The sequence below is a fragment of the Vidua macroura genome, chromosome Z (assembly GCF_024509145.1).
Source record: "Vidua macroura isolate BioBank_ID:100142 chromosome Z, ASM2450914v1, whole genome shotgun sequence".
Taxonomy (NCBI): Eukaryota; Metazoa; Chordata; class Aves; order Passeriformes; family Viduidae; genus Vidua; species Vidua macroura.
Window position 1 is genome coordinate 58309269 of NC_071611.1, and position 18996 is coordinate 58328264.

General features: G+C 41.0%; 1 protein-coding gene across 3 annotated transcripts; it reads left to right on the forward strand.

Annotated features, from left to right (window-relative positions):
- The first annotated feature begins 1088 nt into the window (after nt 1–1088).
- CDO1 (cysteine dioxygenase type 1) lies at nt 1089–15055 on the forward strand. Of its 3 annotated transcripts, none has more exons than XM_054004413.1 (6): nt 1089–1433; nt 3643–3720; nt 5659–5816; nt 8302–8471; nt 10601–10651; nt 14589–15055. In XM_054004413.1, the coding sequence occupies exons 1-5, from the start codon at nt 1255–1257 to the stop codon at nt 10628–10630; spliced, it is 615 nt and encodes a 204-aa protein (XP_053860388.1). In that variant the 5' UTR covers nt 1089–1254; the 3' UTR covers nt 10631–10651; nt 14589–15055. The 3 variants fall into 3 exon arrangements, with proteins under 3 accessions (XP_053860388.1, XP_053860387.1, XP_053860386.1); XM_054004412.1 differs by lacking the exon at nt 14589–15055 and adding an exon at nt 11183–11362; XM_054004411.1 differs by lacking the exon at nt 14589–15055 and having other exon boundaries at nt 1093–1433; nt 10601–11362.
- Nucleotides 15056–18996: the final 3941 nt, after the last annotated feature.

Genomic DNA, 18996 nt, shown 5'->3' on the forward strand with positions numbered 1-18996 from the left:
ACTGATAAGGCAGGGTCTGCTTTCTGTGTGCCAGGAGAGGTTCTGGAGTGATGGCTGAAAATGTACCTATTCAGTACATTGATTTGTGTTTCACTCCAGTGTGCTAGATTCTAGCCCCGTTTAAAACTGGGAAAGTATTCCCTACTGCAGTGAAGCCAGAAATTCATTCAACCTCTCAAGCTGTATTTACTTTATTAATGGTGCTTCTTTTTGTCATGTCTGTACTTTCATGTAGAGGTCAGGGAGAGGGAAGAGAAAGCAGGTGTGCGAAAAATCCCTTAGTGTAACTGCCTGTAAGGGAAACTGCCAGTGTTGTGAGCACCTTTGAGCCTCAGAGCTACAGCAGCCCACACCACCGGTCTGCTTACTTCCAGCTCCATAATCATAAGACAGACCTCAAGAGCTGAACCTTTTTTTCTTTTTAAAAAAGAATAGATGGAATTTCTTAAAACACTGTTCTATGGTGTGACTTCTGTTGCTAGAATTCACTACTAATAAACATTTTATTAACAGCTGAAGTGGAAGGAAGATGGCTGGTGTGGCATCTGCTTGCTCTGCTGCCAGTATACAGATTGGATAGACTGAGGAGCGTGCGGACGGTCTGTTGTGTTAGCACCGTCTCTTTTGTCCCATTCACTGTTTCTGGGTGTCATTCTGAGTGCTAATGGTTACGGCAACCCTGAATGTTCCTGCAGAGTGCACTGGCTTTCAAGAAACAGTACTGTTAACGGGCAGGCTTTCTGTAAGCAATCTCCAGCAGTAATCTTCTGTGTGTTTGAAATAGCTGTGCGTCTTAGTAGAGCTTTTAGATGTATTTTTTCAAACCAACGTGTAAGTAACGGAGGCAGCGGCAGGCCGCGCTCCCCGGCAGAGAGAGAGAGAGAGAGAGAATGAGAGAGAGAGAGAGAGAGAGAGATGCTTTCCGTCTGGCAGCAATAGCCACTTCTCCTCCTATTTCCCCCGCCCGGGATACCGGAGCGCCAGACGCCCCCTCGGCCCGACCTCCCCCGCTTCACCCGGGCTGCGGCGGGGCAGCACCAGCGGGCGGTGCTAGGAACCTCTGCAGCCGCCTCCGGCTGCCCCCGCCCGCTGGGGTCGGTGGCCGCGCTCACGGGGACGGGGACGGGCAGCTGGCCGCGGGCCCGCCCGCCGGGGCGGTGGTAGACTCCCGCCGTGCCTCCCGGCGCATAAAGGCAGGCGGCGGGGGCCGGCCAGGGGCAGCGGCTGGCGGCAGCAGGGGAGCGACCGGCGGTGATGGAGCAGCCGGTGCAGACGGAGACCTGGAAGGCGCGGAGCCTGGAGGAGCTGGTCCGTATCCTCCATCAGATATTCGCCGAGGATAAAGTCAGCGTGGACGAGGTCCAGGCGCTGATGGAGTCGTACGAGAGCAACCCCGAGGAGTGGCTGCAGTACGCCAAGTTCGACCAGTACAGGTAGAGAACACCCCGGAGCAGGGAGCCCCCAGCCGCGCAAGCGGCGGCGGCGAGGCAGAGCCGTGGACGGGGACTGGGATCAGCAGGGACGCTGGGCGAACCCCTCCCGCCCCCGCCTCGACCCGGCCGACGGCCCCTCCGGCGGCGCTGAGGGGCCGAAGGGCAGAGGCCGCGGGGCGGGGGTCGCGCCGGGGGCGGGGAGCGGGCGGAGCGGCCGCGGCCAATGGCGGCCCCGGGGCGCGGGCGGCGGCCCCGCACCGGCCTCCCCGGCCGCTCCCGCTCCGGCCGCCTCGATGGCCCAGGGAGACACAGCGGTGTGCCGCAGCCACCGAAATAAGCGAAAAAAACACGAAAACAGGAGAAGGAGCCCGGGGGAAGCACGCCGGCGGAGCGGGTTTCGCGCGGAGCGCTGAGGAGGGCGCGCAGAGGGACCCGCGCACAGGTCGTGCTCGGTGGCTGTGGCGGAGCTAGTGCCTCTCTCCATGCCCTGCCGTGTTGGCGGGCCGGGAGCTGCCCCATGCTCCGGCGTAGGGCAGATTGAGGCTCTCTGCTGCTCGCAGGCTAGAAGGAAAATACCTGTTGGGGTTCTAAATCCCTCTTGTTCTGCCAGCAACTGATTTATCTCTGCTGCTGTTGGCTTTGCTGTCTTAAATTTCAAGATAAATACATTTTATTCGAGTGTTTTCTTTAGAAAACAAAAAAGAAAAAAGAAAAAAAAAAAACCACCAAACCTACTCAAACACGCCAAACTCTAAAACTCCCTTTTAACTGTGCCGTTGTGAAAACATGATTCTAGCTTGACTTTTTTCAGCCTCCTTTCACCTCTCTGTGACTATCTTCCATTTGGGACAAATAATGACATTTGTAACAGAGCATAGGAAACTAAGAATCAGGAAAACAAACTGTGTTAACATTGGAAGTATGCATGCAACCTTTTATTTATATATTTATTAATTATCTGTTATTTATAAATTTATTTTGTCCAGTCAGACCTGTACAGAAATAACAGCAAGTTCTGTCAAATGCCAGCATTGATTACTTGTTTTCTGACATCATAGGAAAAATATGTCTACGTAATACATGTACAGGTTGTGGATGCAGTAAGAGGCAGTGTATAGATATGCATGTTTCCTTTGAAAGTAGTTCTTTATGGGCATCCTTTCTTGAGTAAAATAGAGTGGACTTATGGAGATACTCATTTGAAAGCATTCAATTGACATCAGTGCACTTTCTGTGTGCCCTGGCTTGCATTTTTCAGGTGAGACTGAGGAGTATCACGATAGGCATAAATATTTTCTTTACTTGGAGAAGTGCAAATACTCATGACTACTGCTAAATTAAATCTGAAGGTCTCCCACTGAGCTACTTGTACCATAGCATCAGACCCAGATCAGAAGGGTCGCGCTATGGGAAGCAATAGAGCAAAATCCAATTCCTTTCTCTAATGAACTTTCCAATAGAACATGATCAGCAGTTCAGGGGAAGCTTATAGGAGAGTAAAAGGAAATAAACATAAGATGTTATTTTAAAAGAAACTTTGCTCTAATAAACTTTGTTTAGAGGTAGATGCCGGCAAAACATCCTTCACAGGTGCTTTATCCACACAAAAATGCTACATGGAACTTTCAGGAACAGAGTGAGAGGACTGTGTACAGAAAATGCTACAATACAAGACATGGAACTTTCAGGAACAGAGTGAGAGGACCGTGTACAGGAAGTCTGGCATCTTCATTCTTTGTTATTTTGGCTTTGTACAAATGAGTTCTGTGTAAGAGAAGGAAAGCCAAGAATATCAGAAAAGGAATTGCAGAAGAATGTAACTATGTATTTTTCTTGTTTCATTGCCGTCCTCTGTTTCTAATTATAAGCCAGCTGCTGAAGTGACTTCATTCAATAGCCATTCTGATTTGATCCTGTCTACCACTCTAGTCTGACTCACAGTTCCCAAACTCCAATCATCTATGTAATTCAAAAGAAATAGTATTCCAAAATATTAGATGTTCCTTTTCCTTCCCAGAAAAATAACTCTTACCAGAAAAAGGCAAACTTATAAATACCATTTCATTTTTTCTAAGTAAAATTTGGATTTCAAGAAAACAGAAGAAAAATAGTTTTTGTATGTCACAACCTTCTTTCATAAACATGTTTGTATAATTTTCTATTTTGTAGACATATTAGTTCAATAAAGAGCAAACACTTTGTATTTCAGGTATACAAGAAATCTTGTGGACAATGGAAATGGAAAGTTCAACTTGATGATCTTGTGCTGGGGTGAAGGTCATGGCAGGTTTGTATTCAAAGACTGTGATTTTAGCAAACATATAAATTCCCCATATCTTTCACTGTCATACAAAATAGAGGAAAAAGAAATAGGTCCTAAGGGAGCTATCAGAAGGTGTCTGGAAAGTAAACTGTCCAGAGCTCCTATTAGTATAGCAGTCCTGAATATATGTAACTTTTGCAAGTTTGTACTCCATGGCCATTTGTAAAGCACTCTTTCAAAAATGCTTTGTTTTTCTACAAAAGCTAAGCTTCCCTACTGTCAGAGGAAGTTTTTAGTCCCAGAGATACAATGATTGATACAACCCTGTTCAACCTGTCCAATGCAATGGACCCATATAACACCCAACCTCAGAAGCAGGACTAGGTGCAATTTAAATTGTCTTTGTTCTCTCAGAGTGTTTAAATCTGCCTTTGTGGCAAGATGAGAAAAATAGATTTGGATTAGGACTGCAGATAGTGAGGAGGGAGCCCCTTTCCAGAACTGTTTGGCTTTCTCTAGGTTCATGCATCCCATCTCTTCCTTCAAAATGGATCATAATGCTCCTGAGTTGTATGCATAGACTGTACACTTGTTTGCATGGTCCTACACAATGTCAGGGCAGGATCTGTGCCTTGGAGGGTCGTTCACGAAATGGGGGCTAAAGCAAAAAATGCAATAGCAAAATTTTGGACCAGATTTTGGACCAAATAGTCTCACATCTAAATAGAAAATCTAAGGAGATGTTAAAACAGGTGGTTTTTTTTTTGTTTTTTTTTTGTTTTTTTTTTTTTTTTGTTGCAATTGATCATGTACAGTATTCTTTAGGGAATGCTATAACATGATGCTTAGAGAAATATAGGAACTGAGCTCACCACGTCTACTCCTTCTAGGCTATTCCCACACAGCCTGTAATTTATGTTAAACTGTGTTCAAGTTGGATGGGCATTTGTTACAGCTAGACTGAGACAAGTTGTTTTTACTTCCTGCAAGAAGAAGGTTTTCTCATATTTTTTGAAAGGACTATGACAATGTGGCATTTGTGAAGTGTTCTGTGCCTGAAGCAAGCTCTGCTCACTCAGCATCTCAGTTTGCAAGATATCCTAAATTTTTGTTGAATAAAAACAGTAATGTACAAGTACCAAGTTTTTGATTGAAACTCATTAGCACTGTACTTTGGAGGGTCAAATTCCCTCTTCTCCTTTGCCCTGATGAGTGGAGAGCCCTCCCTTTGTCCTAATCCCATTTACTTCTATGACAGTCCTGTACTTAAAGAAAAAGAAACCAATACTAAACTAAATATCTAACCCATATGTAATCTCTAAATGTGGAAAACAAAACATGCTTCAGAGCAAGAAGAGAGATCAAGAAAGCAAACAAATCCTACCAGATTCTCTTGGGTTTTAATGTGAAAATGCCAGTGAAATCAACAGCTTAGTATAGCTGGTTGTATTAAGTACTATCAGAGTGAGAAGTACAGCATTTTTTTTTCAACAATGCATGTGAATCCCAGCAGTAAAGATGCTATAGAAATTAAGCATTAGCTCATTTCTTCACGTTTTGGGAGCGAGCATGGTGGATTTGCAAAGATCAGGTATACTTGCAAGTTTTTACCAGCCTCTGCCTGGGATCATGGTAGAAGCATTGTTTTGTTTCTTGGCCGAGAAGAAATTTCTGGAGAAATTTTCAGCCCTACTCTTTTCTCCAGACTTTCTTCATATTTCTCCATATCGAAGTCATAAGCTGGCCAATATCTGACTCTTCTCCAAATCCTGCTGTATGTGAACTTATGTCAATATATTTCCATAGGAGCAGTTTAAGTAGACATCCCTTAATGCACGTCCCTTGTGGAATGGAATTTCATTCTAAGGTTTTGTCCCCATACAGTATACTACGTTGTCTGTCTTGAACTGAAATTAAATATGCATATCACACTGAGTTTGATTGTTCTTTTTACCTATATAGCAGTATCCATGATCACACTGACTCACACTGCTTTATGAAGATCCTCCAGGGAAATCTAAAGGAGACTCTGTTTGAATGGCCTGAGAAAAAAGGAAATGGTGAAATGACTAAGAAATCAGAAAGAGTTTTGAGGGAAAATCAATGTGCCTACATTAATGGTAAGATATTAAGCTTGTTTTGACAGCTACCTGTCCATGAGTTTTATTCCTAACAGAAGAGTTCATCTGCTTTTAGTCTCCTACATTTAACAGGATAGTACCTATGGCTTTATGCACAGTTTAAGAATGTGACTCTTTAGACTCTGAACAAGCCTGTATTTAGATTCAGTAAAATAAACAGCAACAACAAAAATGTGCTTTTCACTCACTCTTAAAACATTTTAGCAATTGTTTGTAGCAATAACTTAATATACTGGATATCTCCTCTAGCCCAAGCAGCCTTTGGTATTGTGCCCCTGATGATTATCTGAAATTGTTTGTAAACATAAACTTGAATAGCATTATAGCATTTTTTAAGAAATAAGAGAATCAAAGTTTAGATAGCTTGATTTTTTTTTTTTTTTTTTGGTTCCCAAAGAAGTAATCCTTTTACTCAGTCACGGAAAATTCAAAGTTTAGATAGCTTGATTTTTTTTTTTTTTTTTGGTTCCCAAAGAAGTAATCCTTTTACTCAGTCATGGAAAATTTATGTTGAAAATGTAAAAGCTGTCTATGAAATAAATTGACCAGCCAGGAACAGAAACCTATGACAGTGCTACTTCTTGTCCAAATCAACAGAAAGCTGTAGTGCTGAAGTGCAGTGTGAACAAAACTGAAATTCCCAATCTAAAAAAACCCCACACAAAACCAAAAAAAACCCAAAAACAAAAACAAACAAAAAAAACCCCAAAACCAAACACAATGTTAAGAATTACTAAGATTCCATCAGTAAGGCTCTTTAAGTACCTAAATTCGTGCCATCATCACATGTATCTGTATTACCACCTTGTGCTTTGCTGGAGACCATCCTGGAATTGCCATCTGGGTGTAATGTGTGCTGGTGCTATGAAAGACCCTGCATATCATGCTGGACCACTTTGAGTTCAACAGAACAAAGGTGAAGCAGCAGACAAGCAGGTCATCTGCTTTGTATGTCATGGGTTAAACGCTGGAGAACACACCTTGTGGGGCTGACCTTGGGAACTTCCCAGTTAGAGGGAAACTCATGTTGGGTTAGGAACTTAGCTGGGATGAGGGCACTGGGGAGAAAGACTGGTGTTCTGCAGCCCTCTGTTGAAGTTTTGCCATGCTAAATGAAAACACTAAATTGATAGGGCAGGAAATGCAGGAAGAAGCTTGACACATCTGCTGATGTTCCCATGCCAGGGACATGGGTTCTCCATCTCAGCCAGGTTTCCCTACATATGCAGTCCTTTCCAATGCAAACAACTGCAGACTGTGTGCATCTTACCCAAAGCTTCCTCAGCTGTTTGAAACAAATTTGGTATCCAGTTCTCTGAGGCTGTTTGGATCTCTGCCATGTTTCGTAACAGATGTTTTGGTTTAAAACTAACACGTTAAACAAGCAGAAGGAAAACATTGACAGTGTGTTGATTGCCATAACTACATTGATAGCAAGTGCCTTCACGATTCTACTGCGTGCTTCTTGGTTGCTCTTGTATGTAAGGGTTAGAACCCACTAAACTTTGTTTATTTGAGTTCCCCGTTAGATGAGCAAACATTTAGGACTTTCCCCCCAGCTGCTATGTCCTTTATTTAGATAAAGTACGTTAACAACTCTTAGGGCTTTTAATCAGAGTTAAGAGTGTACTCATGACTCTCAGGGTACCATGGCTATGTTACACAACACAAGTCCAGGTATTATATAACAAATTCAAGTTCAAAGGCCTGAACTCTTTTTACAGTAGGGTCATAAATTAAATTCAAGGTCTATCTTAAGTAACTCAAAACCTCAATTTTAGTGGTTTGTTTCATGGATGTGATTCTTCATACCTTACATTTTTATGCTTACTATTCAGTCATGATTGGAAGTGTGCCGGTCACTACTGATTGGTCACCTTATAGGAAACAGAAAACAAATGAAAAATGTGTTCTTCAAACCAATAAAGTGGAAGGATTAATTAGGAAACAGATGCCTGCAGTAGAAGACACCATATCTCTGCCCATGAGTCCATGCTCCAAATGCATGTAGCTGACTTTTAATGTGACTGATACCCTTGTTACTTGTAAAGAATTAGCAACACAAAAGCTTTTGCCCCCTTCCTGCTTCTGAAGCATGTATAGTAACAGCTCTCCTAAGAAAGTAAATGAGCTTGAAGTCCTTTGGGAATGACAGCTAGAAAAATACTTCCTTAATTTTCTTGGGATTTCTGCTGGCCTTTACCCTGTGGCAGATAATCTAGAAATTACATGAACTGTGGAAGGCAATAACACATTTTGAATTACCAGAGTATTTAGGAATCTGTGCTAGAGAACAGCAGTCAAATTCCCTGTACTGAGTTACTTGTTGCCCATAGAAGTGTGGCCATGCCTATTTGCTCATGATTTACAGTTTAAAAAGTATTTTTTCCAGGCAATTGATATCTCATTGGATCTTCCCACTAACACACCTTCTTTTTGCCATTTTGTGCCTTTGCTGCTGTAGACTCCATTGGCCTGCACCGTGTGGAGAACATAAGCCACACAGAGCCTGCTGTTAGCCTGCATTTGTACAGCCCGCCCTTCAACACCTGTAACACCTTTGATCAGAGGACTGGGCACAAGCACAAAGTCACTATGACCTTCTACAGCCAGTTTGGAGAAAGGACTGTCTGTGTAAGTACAAGATGAGGCGGTCCTCACTCAGCCCTGGGCTCTGAGCCCAGTGGGGACAGGTGCAAGGGGCTGCAATGCTGCCTGCTCAGGCTGCAGTGACTCTGGCCCAGGACAGGCAGAAGGGTCAGCACTGCTGCCCTTCCTAGGCCATCCCCTCTAGGATCAGATAAAACCTGTTTCCAAGTACTGTTTAACTGGTCGAGTTGCACTTCCCTTATGTGGAGTACCCTTCCTCTCTTTCTGATCAGAGAGGATCAATGAGACATCTGCTACTCGTTAAGCACCTTCAGGCAGCAAATGACAGTAAATACAACCTAGCCCATGGAAAGTCTGAAGTAGCTACATTGTTTTGGCCAGCATTAGTCAGGTGTGACATTTCCTGCCTAAACTGTTCTGCCAAAAAAGATCACATTTCAAGAGGTTTTAAACCTCTTAACTTACTGCAAATAATTCTTTAATCAATTAAATTCTTCAGAATCACAATATTCACAGACTTGCTCTGAGAGTTAAGAGTAGACTGGTTGTCTGTTGTCTGCATTCTTGAGCAATAGCATGAGATTTTATTTGGATAGGAAAGAAATCTTAGGACCATTTTTGGAGCAACCAAGCTGGAACATGTGGGAGAGGTTAACAGGGTTTCAGCACTATTCCATGCATTGGGAAAAATAACTACTTACCTGTGGAGAAAAGACTGATTCTGGATGTTCAGCCACAGATATTCAAACACTGTTTAGTTTTGTTTGGTACTGAACACTTGTTTTCCTTGAAGCCAGAAATTCAGTGCTCAGGAGTTTCCTAGAGTGAATGTTTAGTCAGATCAATTTAAAGTTTTATATAGTTGTCAAGTACCATGTGAATTATTTCTCTGAAGCCTGCCACATTACCAAACAGCTGAAACACAAATTTTGGCCTTCCCAAGTTTGAAAAGTTCTTGAGAAATAAATTTGAATTTGTAGTTCAGATTTTAAAGGGTAATTAACATGGAAGAATTCTGAACAAAATTAATGCAAGGATTTGGTGTTTGTTTGCTTTCTTTTTGTTTTAAGTCTTTATTGAATACTTAGTACATAAGATAGTAAGTGAGGCTAGATATTTTAGCTTGGAGTGTTTCCCTACTCTGTTCTGTAACCATCTGGCAGCACTTTCACCATTTATGGGGCAGTGGATCTGGCTTACAGGAAAGAACTAAGTCTTAATCATTGGGTTTCTTTCATGAATTCCTCTAAATGGAATTCCATTAAAGAAGAAGGTGGTAGCAAGTCTGGACCATTCAGCTGCCTAAAATGACTTCATGCTACAAAAACCTTCTGTTCTCAGTGACTTGATTTCTGAAGAACAGACTGGAAAAGCAAACTTTCTTCTGCTTACCAGATCACAGAAGGACACAGGGAGGCAGAGATATATAAATTATAAATACCAAGAGAGTAATGTAAAGTATATTTGTGTATCTTTTATGAGTAAGAGGATCAGCCAAACAAAAGCACATTCAGTTCTTCCTCTTTGTCTTAATTATTTTATAGGTAAAAAACACATGTAAATCCCTTGTGATTTCTGGCCTCTGGCCATGATGAAGTCTTGATTAACTAACTCTGCAGGAAATACACAATAAGTTATATAGGTTTAATTAAAAAAAAAAAGTGTGTCAAAGGACTTGCCCATGGGAGTAACTGCATAGTTCAAGTACAAACCATAAGAATACTCATAGGAAAGTTCACTGACAGAAAACTGATTTTGTTTTGCGTGTCACAGCACACCAGTTTCTTCTGCCAGGAATTTCGCAGGGGGAGGCAGTATCTGTTTGCAGCCTGTCTTCCAAGCTGGACATTCAAGCAGTTTCTGTCAAAATGAAGTAGAGCAGGCTATCAGGGAGACAAGATAGCCTGAAGGAGGATGCACTCCTCAGCAGTCCCTTCTGCCATGAGCTTATTCATGGTCACTCAGAGCCGATAGATAGGGTGACTTTGTCAGGCACATAGTGCCTTCTGCAAAACTCTGGCAAGGAGCACTGAAAACATGCACTCAAAGTATTTTAAGGAGTTACTATGAGAACAAAGGTCCACAACGAGACCACGAACTAGGCAGTGACAGCTTCTTTCCTTAAAGCAACAACCTCTCCTCTTTCCTTTTAGGCTACAGGAGTGCCACAGGAGAACAACTGAGAAGCATCAGCACACATTTGCGTAAGACCTGCTGAATGTTTAACCAGGGACAGAAGACTTGCATGGCTAAGGCTGACAGCCAGATCCATTTCATTACTTGTACATTGGAGTACACTAGGGCAGCCTCCAGACCGCACACAGTTTCCTCGAGCAAATGCCAATTATGGGACACTAAGCTAACTAGTGCCATAGCCTGCTTCAGAGGTTAGATGCCTTTTCTTAGGCTCCTGTTAGAATTAAGTAGTTTGTTTTCTAATTCTAACGCCTTTTAAACTCCACCTTGGATATCACACTGAGAATATCAGAAATAGTTTTTTAAACATCATCTGATTCTTCTCAATAGACCTATGGGGATGTATGCTCTCAATGTAATAAGTAACTATATAAACTTCTAAGCTTCCAGTCACTTGTACCTATGGGTAATACAGTAGATACAACTAACAACAACGCCTTTTTTTTTTTTAATTAAGTCTTTTAGGTTTTAATGCTTTAGGCCATCTTGATAGTTTTGTGCATTTTTTTACCCTTTTTTTTTACAATTTAATTTGTCAGATCCTGTTTTAAAAAGGAACAGAGAAGTGCTTCACGCATGATGATTTTCAAAACTGATTGGACAGAGATTTGACCTTTAAGAAGACTAATCATACTTAATTTAGCTAATGTCCAGTTTCCAAAGTATTCTGTGTAGCTAATGAAGAAGAAAACTAAAATAAAACTGGATTTCTGCACTGATTTCAGAGTTTTCAGCATTTTTTTCATGCTAACTAAAATATTCATCACACTTTACCAAAATCCACATTCCTCGTGAAATCTTTTCCAAGTAATACACTGTTAGAAAAGACTTTTTAAAGCTGGCAGTATGTCAAACATGCAAAGAATCCTGACTCAAATTAAGTTAGGGGGGAGTTCTGTCACTGACTGCACTGATGTTTAGTTTTATCCTCCAGATTTAGTCATAGGGAAGGAACCTTCTTGAAAAGAGTTAACTGTAATTAAACACATAAAAATCAGCAAAGCTGCATGCATGGAGGCTATCCCATTCATTTAATGCAGTTAATAACATATTCTCAAGTAGGGAATGTGTAGCAATCCTCCTAGTCTTGTAGGTGACTTCTGGTTAGTCAGACAGCAGTTTAAATTTTGTCAGTATTGGGTTGAGTCACATATTTCCGTCTGTATTGACAAGCCCAGAAATTATTTACTTTATGAGCCCCCATTTCCAGAAAGGCCATGTCAAGTTTTTAGAAAATGTTTTAGCAGTGTGTTTTTGAATGAACCTATGCCTTGTTGTGAAAGTGTGACAGCATGAGAGATGAGCTGAGACTGGCAGTCTGGCTGTCCTGGTCGTGCAGGGTCACCTACAGCAGATTGCTCAGGACTATGCCTAGTTGGATTTTGAGTATCTACATGGACCCAGGCACTACAGCCTCTCTGGGCTTTTGGTGCTTTATCACTCTTACAGTTAAAAAGGACAAAATGTCTTGCATTTCTGTTTGCACCCAGTGCCTCTTGGTCTCCTCATCTTCCTGCAGAAAACAAGCCGTTTCACTTAACTAACTTCAATTTCAGCATATTAATCGGGCTTTTGCTTACTAGGTAGAATTAAAGAGTGAACTCTATTGCTTGTAAACCAATCAGTCAGGCCAGGGGGAATGGAAGATCAGGGAGACAGCCAAGAAGGCACAGTAGATGAGAGCAGCTAGCTGTTCTAGGATGCACACACACAGAGCCCCAGATAGGACTCCAGCTAGTCACTCATACCTAGCAAGTGGGACAGAGGAAATACAGGCAGAAGTGATAACAACAATCTACACGAGTTGTCCCAAATACCGTTCAGCCACAGTAACCATGATATCATGCATTGCATAGCGTAATACAGGAATTAAGGTGTTCAGAAGAAGGTAGCTACCAAGGAGTTGTGTGCTCTGTACCTCAACATATAGGAGGTAGCCTGCCCAACATAAAGGGTACAAATACAGGAAACCTCAAGAGAAATGTTTAGTTGGGTCCAGAGTCCTTAGAACATATACCACAGCCACCACATTTGCTACTTTCTAAGCATTAGCTAACATCAGGCACTCTGAACAGCACAAGCATAAAGCTACTACCTACTAAAAGCAATATTCAATCAACAAATGTCAAGTAATATAATGAGAAGTATAATCACCTTTTCATTCACACAAATACGCTTGTATAACTTATGCTAGTTTAAAACACAGGATCTAGTAATAGCAAAATAGTATTTGCACACTATTATGGCTGAACAGCCAAGGTATTAAATCTTCTAGCATATGAATGTACCTTAGCTTTGGAAGAGTGTTAACTGGCCATCTGATGAGGTAGCAATATGCTGTAGGCTAACAATTAGATTTCATTGGGCAATGGACAGATGTTTAGCATTTCATATGCTTTTACCTGAAAGGTGCTATTGACCAGTGTCACTGTAAATTGAAGAGAGTTTAACATTTACCTGACTTACTGCTAAGATCCTTACATGGTGAGACATACTGCCTCAAATCAACCAGGCTGGTAACAGCAGGAGGAACTCAGCCTAAACATGATTTGATGCATTAACCAAGACTTCTGTGAAGGAGCTGAAACAGAAAGACATAGGGAAGCAAAGTAATGCCAGGAGCTGAGTGAAGTGCAATATTTACATAAACTCAGCAAATTCCAAGGGTGTGGTGTTTCTGGTTTGGAGTGTTCTTATTATTAAGAAGAGAAACTGTTTATCAAAGATATATTTGAGATGGGAAGGCTGTATAGCCAAGAGTCACTGGAAGGCATGTGCCATATGCAAGGGAAAATGGAGGCTCTCCAGGAAAGGAAAGGCCTTCTCAGTTTATTTGGCTGTGGCTGACAAGGGCTAGATACAATGAAACTATAGACATATTTGAAGGGGTGTTCATTTATGTATGAACAGCAAGTGAGCAGTTCTTTTGCTTCACATGCTGAGGTCTGGGACCTCTAAAGCCTCTAGCAGAAATTGTTTCTCAAAGAGGGTTCCTTGCTGCCTAAAGAGTTTCTTAATGTTCTTGCAGATAGTTGAGCCTGGAGTTACTTTGTGTCTAACTCACTATAAAATCTTGGTATACACAAATCAGTTCAATTTTTTATTTAAGCTTTGAGTCTCTTGATGTTTGAACATTGTTCATCATTGTCCATTGCTGATGTATAGAGGCAAATTTTGGTTCTGGGACTCCAGAACCAAAATCCATCCTATACATAACCCTTTTGTTACAGTTTTTTTCCTTAAACCACAAACATACAAGATGTGCTATTTACTAGCTAGTCCCTGTAGTTATTTTTTCACACTTCTCTCATCACTGAGAGAAAGCTGTGTTGCAAGAATATAGCCTTCCCAAGGGTAAAAGAGGTGACCTGCCTACAGTAACTATTTGCAGAGACAAACAGAACAAATCAAGCAGAAGCTCAGTGCTTTTCAACCATACCATATACTCTGCTCATGCCAGTGTAGCTGATGAAAGATTTCACTGTCCTTAAATGTCAGTCTCATGTTCTGTGAATGGAGAGTAATTCCATTCACTGTGTCTGGTAAAGGAAACAAAACCACCATGGATCAACTGTGGAGGTCTTCAAGACGAGTTCTGACATTTGTAGCTCTTATGAAGATTTATTCAACAATTTAATCTCATATCTTTGAACCCTGTGGTGCTTAAGACTACAGTATATTTCTTCAGGGATGAATGACCCCCAAAAGAGGGATAGACAAACTCTTCTGACCTAATTGGTCTTTTGTGCATGCCATACAAAAGGCATTTGAGGGGTTTTTCAAAAAGTAATGAAAGCATCTTATGCTTTTTCCAGATCTGTCTCCCCTTTGCTTTTACTCTCTAATTCACTAGAAACCTTTGGTACAGACAGATAAGTACATTATTTTCTCTTAAAACTTAAGTTCTTGACATTTAAGGTGTACCTCTTTCCTCTCTCATTGCAGGTTGAGAGGAACACATAACGTTACAATCAACTCTATTTGCACTTCACTTCCCAGTAGGAAAAAAATCTTTCCTGAACCACAAAGATAAAGTGTATATGCTTTTCATTGACTTGTGCTTTGGTTTCTTTTTCATGTCTATTCTATTCTTTCAGCCCCCTGTGCTTCCTCCCAGGCTTAGTTTTGCTGTTTGGCTGACATGTGGTGATGAAGAACATTTTAAAACATGATGGATATATGTGAATTAATTATATTTCTTAGGAGATGAAACATCATTAATGTACTTTAATTCATAATGATTAGAGGAACAGCATAAGAGGATTGTGTGGCACATGCTGACATGTGGCCTGACCTGGCCACTTTCCCTGAGATCCATGAATCACAAAGTGACCATGAGAAAAATATATTGCCTGAGCAGAAAGCAAAATTCTGCTGCAAAGGACAGCTCCCATTCAATATTCAGAATCAGATCCTCAGGATCTTTGTTTGTTTGTTTGGTTGGTTGGTTTGGTTTGGTTTGGTTTGTTTCTGTTTTGTTTGCTTTATAAAACCACATTGTCAATCCAAAGTGTTTGATTTTCATTCTAAATCACTGTCTTGGGAAGCTCTGAGACCCACAGTCAGAGAAAGAAACCTCCTTTCCCTACTTGAAAAAGATGCCTGAGCAAAACATGCCCTGTTAACAATGAGCACTCTGATCAAATTAGGTTGCTGAAAAATGCTTCTTCCATTGTTTTATCTGCAGACAGGAATACAGCTTTTCCATTAAGAAAATTACTGAATTGCTGTGTGAGTGCTTGGAACCAGGTGCAGAGACCTCCTGTTGATCATTCTCTCAGTGGCCCTGAAGGTGCATGTCCTAAGCATAAGAACAGGCATTTCTGAGGGGCAGGAATAGTTTTTTACTCTGTAAATGCTGATGGTCTGTTGCTACTGCAAAGACCAAGTTCACTTGAGGTCTGCTTGTAGAGCGCATGGTTTGAAACTTTCACTGGAATATTGAAAAAACCTACTGGAGGCAGCCAGACCTGTGGCACATATTTATTCCTCTGACTTAGCTAGGTCTCAGAATGAGCCTGAGATTGCTTGTATGAGAATATTTACCAAGCCCATTCACAGGGAGAAAACAAGCACTTGAAAAAGTTTTCTTCATAGGAAATGTGCAAAATAGTCCTGTTTAAACTCAGACACTGGAGGAAACCTTATAATCTTCTTGGGCTAGATCTTTATCCAGTCGAGGTTGGAAAAGCTGTGCTGTTGTCAACTGAATTAAAATGTTTTACACTGATTGAAACAGCCATTACTAGGATTGATTATTTAATTCTGGTCACTTGTATTACCTGAGATTTCAAAGTATGTCCCTCCCTGAACATGGTTACTTATGAGTGAAGAGGTGCTGTTTGAGAAAAGCTCTAACAGCCAGTTTCATGTCCACCAGGAGTATTCAGAACTAAAGTCTTCAGACAACAGGCAAGTATGAGAGGAAAAGCTTCTTCCTACATCATTGCATCAGTGAAAACAAAGAGCACCCATCTCTGCTTTTGGACTTTATTTTGTTGCTGCATTGCAATGTAGACAGAGATTAAGAAGGTCCTTTACTATTTTGGGGTTCTGATATCTTGCAAAAATGAAAACCTTGTGTTAAGGTTTACAATCTGAATTCTGGCTCATGCTCTGTTGGCACAAAACACTTGAAAAAACAGCTTAAGTAATTTTAAGACTCCCAAACTTGAAATTTTTGCTAATACAGTGTTTAGGGCATTTTGCAAAGCACTGCAATATTCCAATTGTAAAATTTCTTAAACCAGGTAGAAAAACAGTCTCAATGAAACAGTCTCAATGAAATTGAATTCCAAAAGTACAAAAATGTAAATTATTGTTGCCCTTTTATATGCAATGTCATATCTCTTGCTCCATTCCTGGTTCATAGAAGTGTGTAATAGGCATTAGAGTGTGAATTAGAGAGAATTAGATGGTTGTACACAAAATGAGTTAAATTTTGCAGAAGTAACCTGTATAACCTCAACTGCTTCAGCATCTGAGCTCCTGAAAGTTTTTATTCCTACAGTATAAAGTCTGTAACAGATGACTAATATGAAGTTCTTTAATTAGAAAGGAATTGAGCACAGAGAAGTTGGTGGCCTTCTGTCAGACAGGGCAGATGGCTCTACAGAAATGTTGTAAACCCTCTGTTAGTTTTCAATTAATTTAGCTATTCTTTGTTCCTGTTGCTGCCTAAAAAAAAACCATCTTCCATGGAGAGCTAAAATATAAGGATTTGCTGTTATAGAGCAACTATACCCTTTATTAAGATAGGCTAAGGAAGTGAGGTCTTTTCAGCCTGGAGAAGGGAAGGTTGTACGCAGACCTCAAAGCAACCTTTCAGTTTCTGATGGGGGCCTACAGGGAAACTGAAGAGAGACTCTTCATCAGGAACTGTAGTGACAGGACAATGGCTCCAAACTGAAAGGGAATAACTTTAGATCAGATATTAGGAATAAATTCTTTACTGCAAGGGTGCTGAGGCTCTGGCAGAGGTTGCCCAGAGAAGCTGTGGATGCCCAAACTCTGTCAGCATTCAAGGCCCAGTTGGACAGGGATTTGAGAAACCTGGTTTAGTGGAGATGTCCCTGCCCATGGCAGGGGAGTAGGAACCAAATGATCTTTAAGGTCCCTTCCAACCGAAGCCATTCTAGTATTCCATGATGTATCATTCAGTTATCCTGCCCTTCTGTTGAAAGACTAAATTTGAAAATAAGACCTAGAAATATCAAATGCACCTTTGCAGAGAAAGCCCACTTCAAAAAGAAATAATGTTAGGTATTTTGTAGTAGTTTTTGACTCTGAAGTCACAACCTTAACATTCAATAAAAGCAACTTTTAAAAATCAAACGTTCCCAAACACTTGTGCAAGTCTTTTCCACAGAGCTGAAAATTATAGAAACCAAATGGAAAATTTTTTTCATAGACTCATACTAAAATAAAGGTGGGGTTTTGGAAACGAGCTAGTTCTAAGCAAAACAAGACCAAATATTGACTTGCCTTTGGAATTCCCTTATTTTCAACAGCAGAGCAGCTAGTTAAAAGGATCTCAAGGAGATGAGTCATGGAGTCGCTGTAACATTAAATGCTTACCTTAATTATAAGGCATTTCTCTGAAACAAGTGTTGCTTTCTATCTGTAAGGGATAGCTCACTGTTACTTGAAAATAATGAAGCAACTGCAAGCAAGTGCATTTTCACACTGCCACTAGCTTGTATTTACAACCCCTGTTGAAAGCCAGCTATATACAAGCCAGAGAGATTCCAAAGCTCAGGCTTTGCCATGGACTGCAGCTTTACTGGGATTAGCTGTGTGAAGAGATTTGTACAGTTCAGCGAGGAGCAGTCAAGACCAAGATTCACCAGTGGTTTGAAACAGACAGGTCACACAGTTGCTACCTTCATCTGTCCATCTGAACATATATGTTTCAAAGGCTGGAGCCTATTTGTAGGTGGAACATTCTGGTGCAGCCACTAGAGTCTGCAGCTTTGCATATTAAGGTCCACTGAAATTAACACCAGATTTAATACATGCAGAGGAATAAGTCACCAGAGTTCATTAAGAGCTATGCACACTTTCAGCTGCACTTGGTGTACAGTGGAAAATGTGCCACTAAGGTCACACTCAGAAAACAGTGAAGCAGCAACCTGTTAAATTGTAAATCTCCTCCTTCCTATTTTGGATGGGAAGGAAGAAGTAGTTTGGTGTTGTACAGGTATACTCATCAACATAAGAATTTGGAACTACTAGTGGCTGCTTTAACCCTCTACACAGATGTCCTGTCCTTGTTGTTAAATAAATACAGCAGCTTGAAAGCAGCTTCATGACATAATGAAAAGCAACAGCACATTAGGTTAGTATACAGGTATTTCTACATACTAAGCCACACTCTGGGTTCATGGAAATTATTCCATGCTTAAATAAAGAGAATTTGACTTGCCCTGGATGATGGACCGTGCAGAAAAGAAGGAAAGATGCTGACCTTGGATGAAGCAGTTCTAGTGGCAGTAATTATGAGGTCCTAAGACCAGATTTGCCTACACAAATCAGATCTCAAAAGAATATTTTATAGAAGTCTTCAATCAACTCATGGTCTTTGCTTCCTAGGAGCACAGATGATTTCCACATGCAAGATTCCCTTGAGAACTCTGCTGAGATTGGACCCTTAGAAGAGACCTGGAGTTACTGATCAGTAAAAGGGCAATGACTTAGCAGTCATTAAAAAAGCCATGCTGATTTCTCAGTGTTAAAACTACTCATATTATTGTGATGCAAATACCTTATACCAAACACTAGGAGTGCTGAGAAGAGAATTATTTTTATTTAACAAGTACATGAAGTTCCTATTGGGGTCAAAGTACGTGGCCTT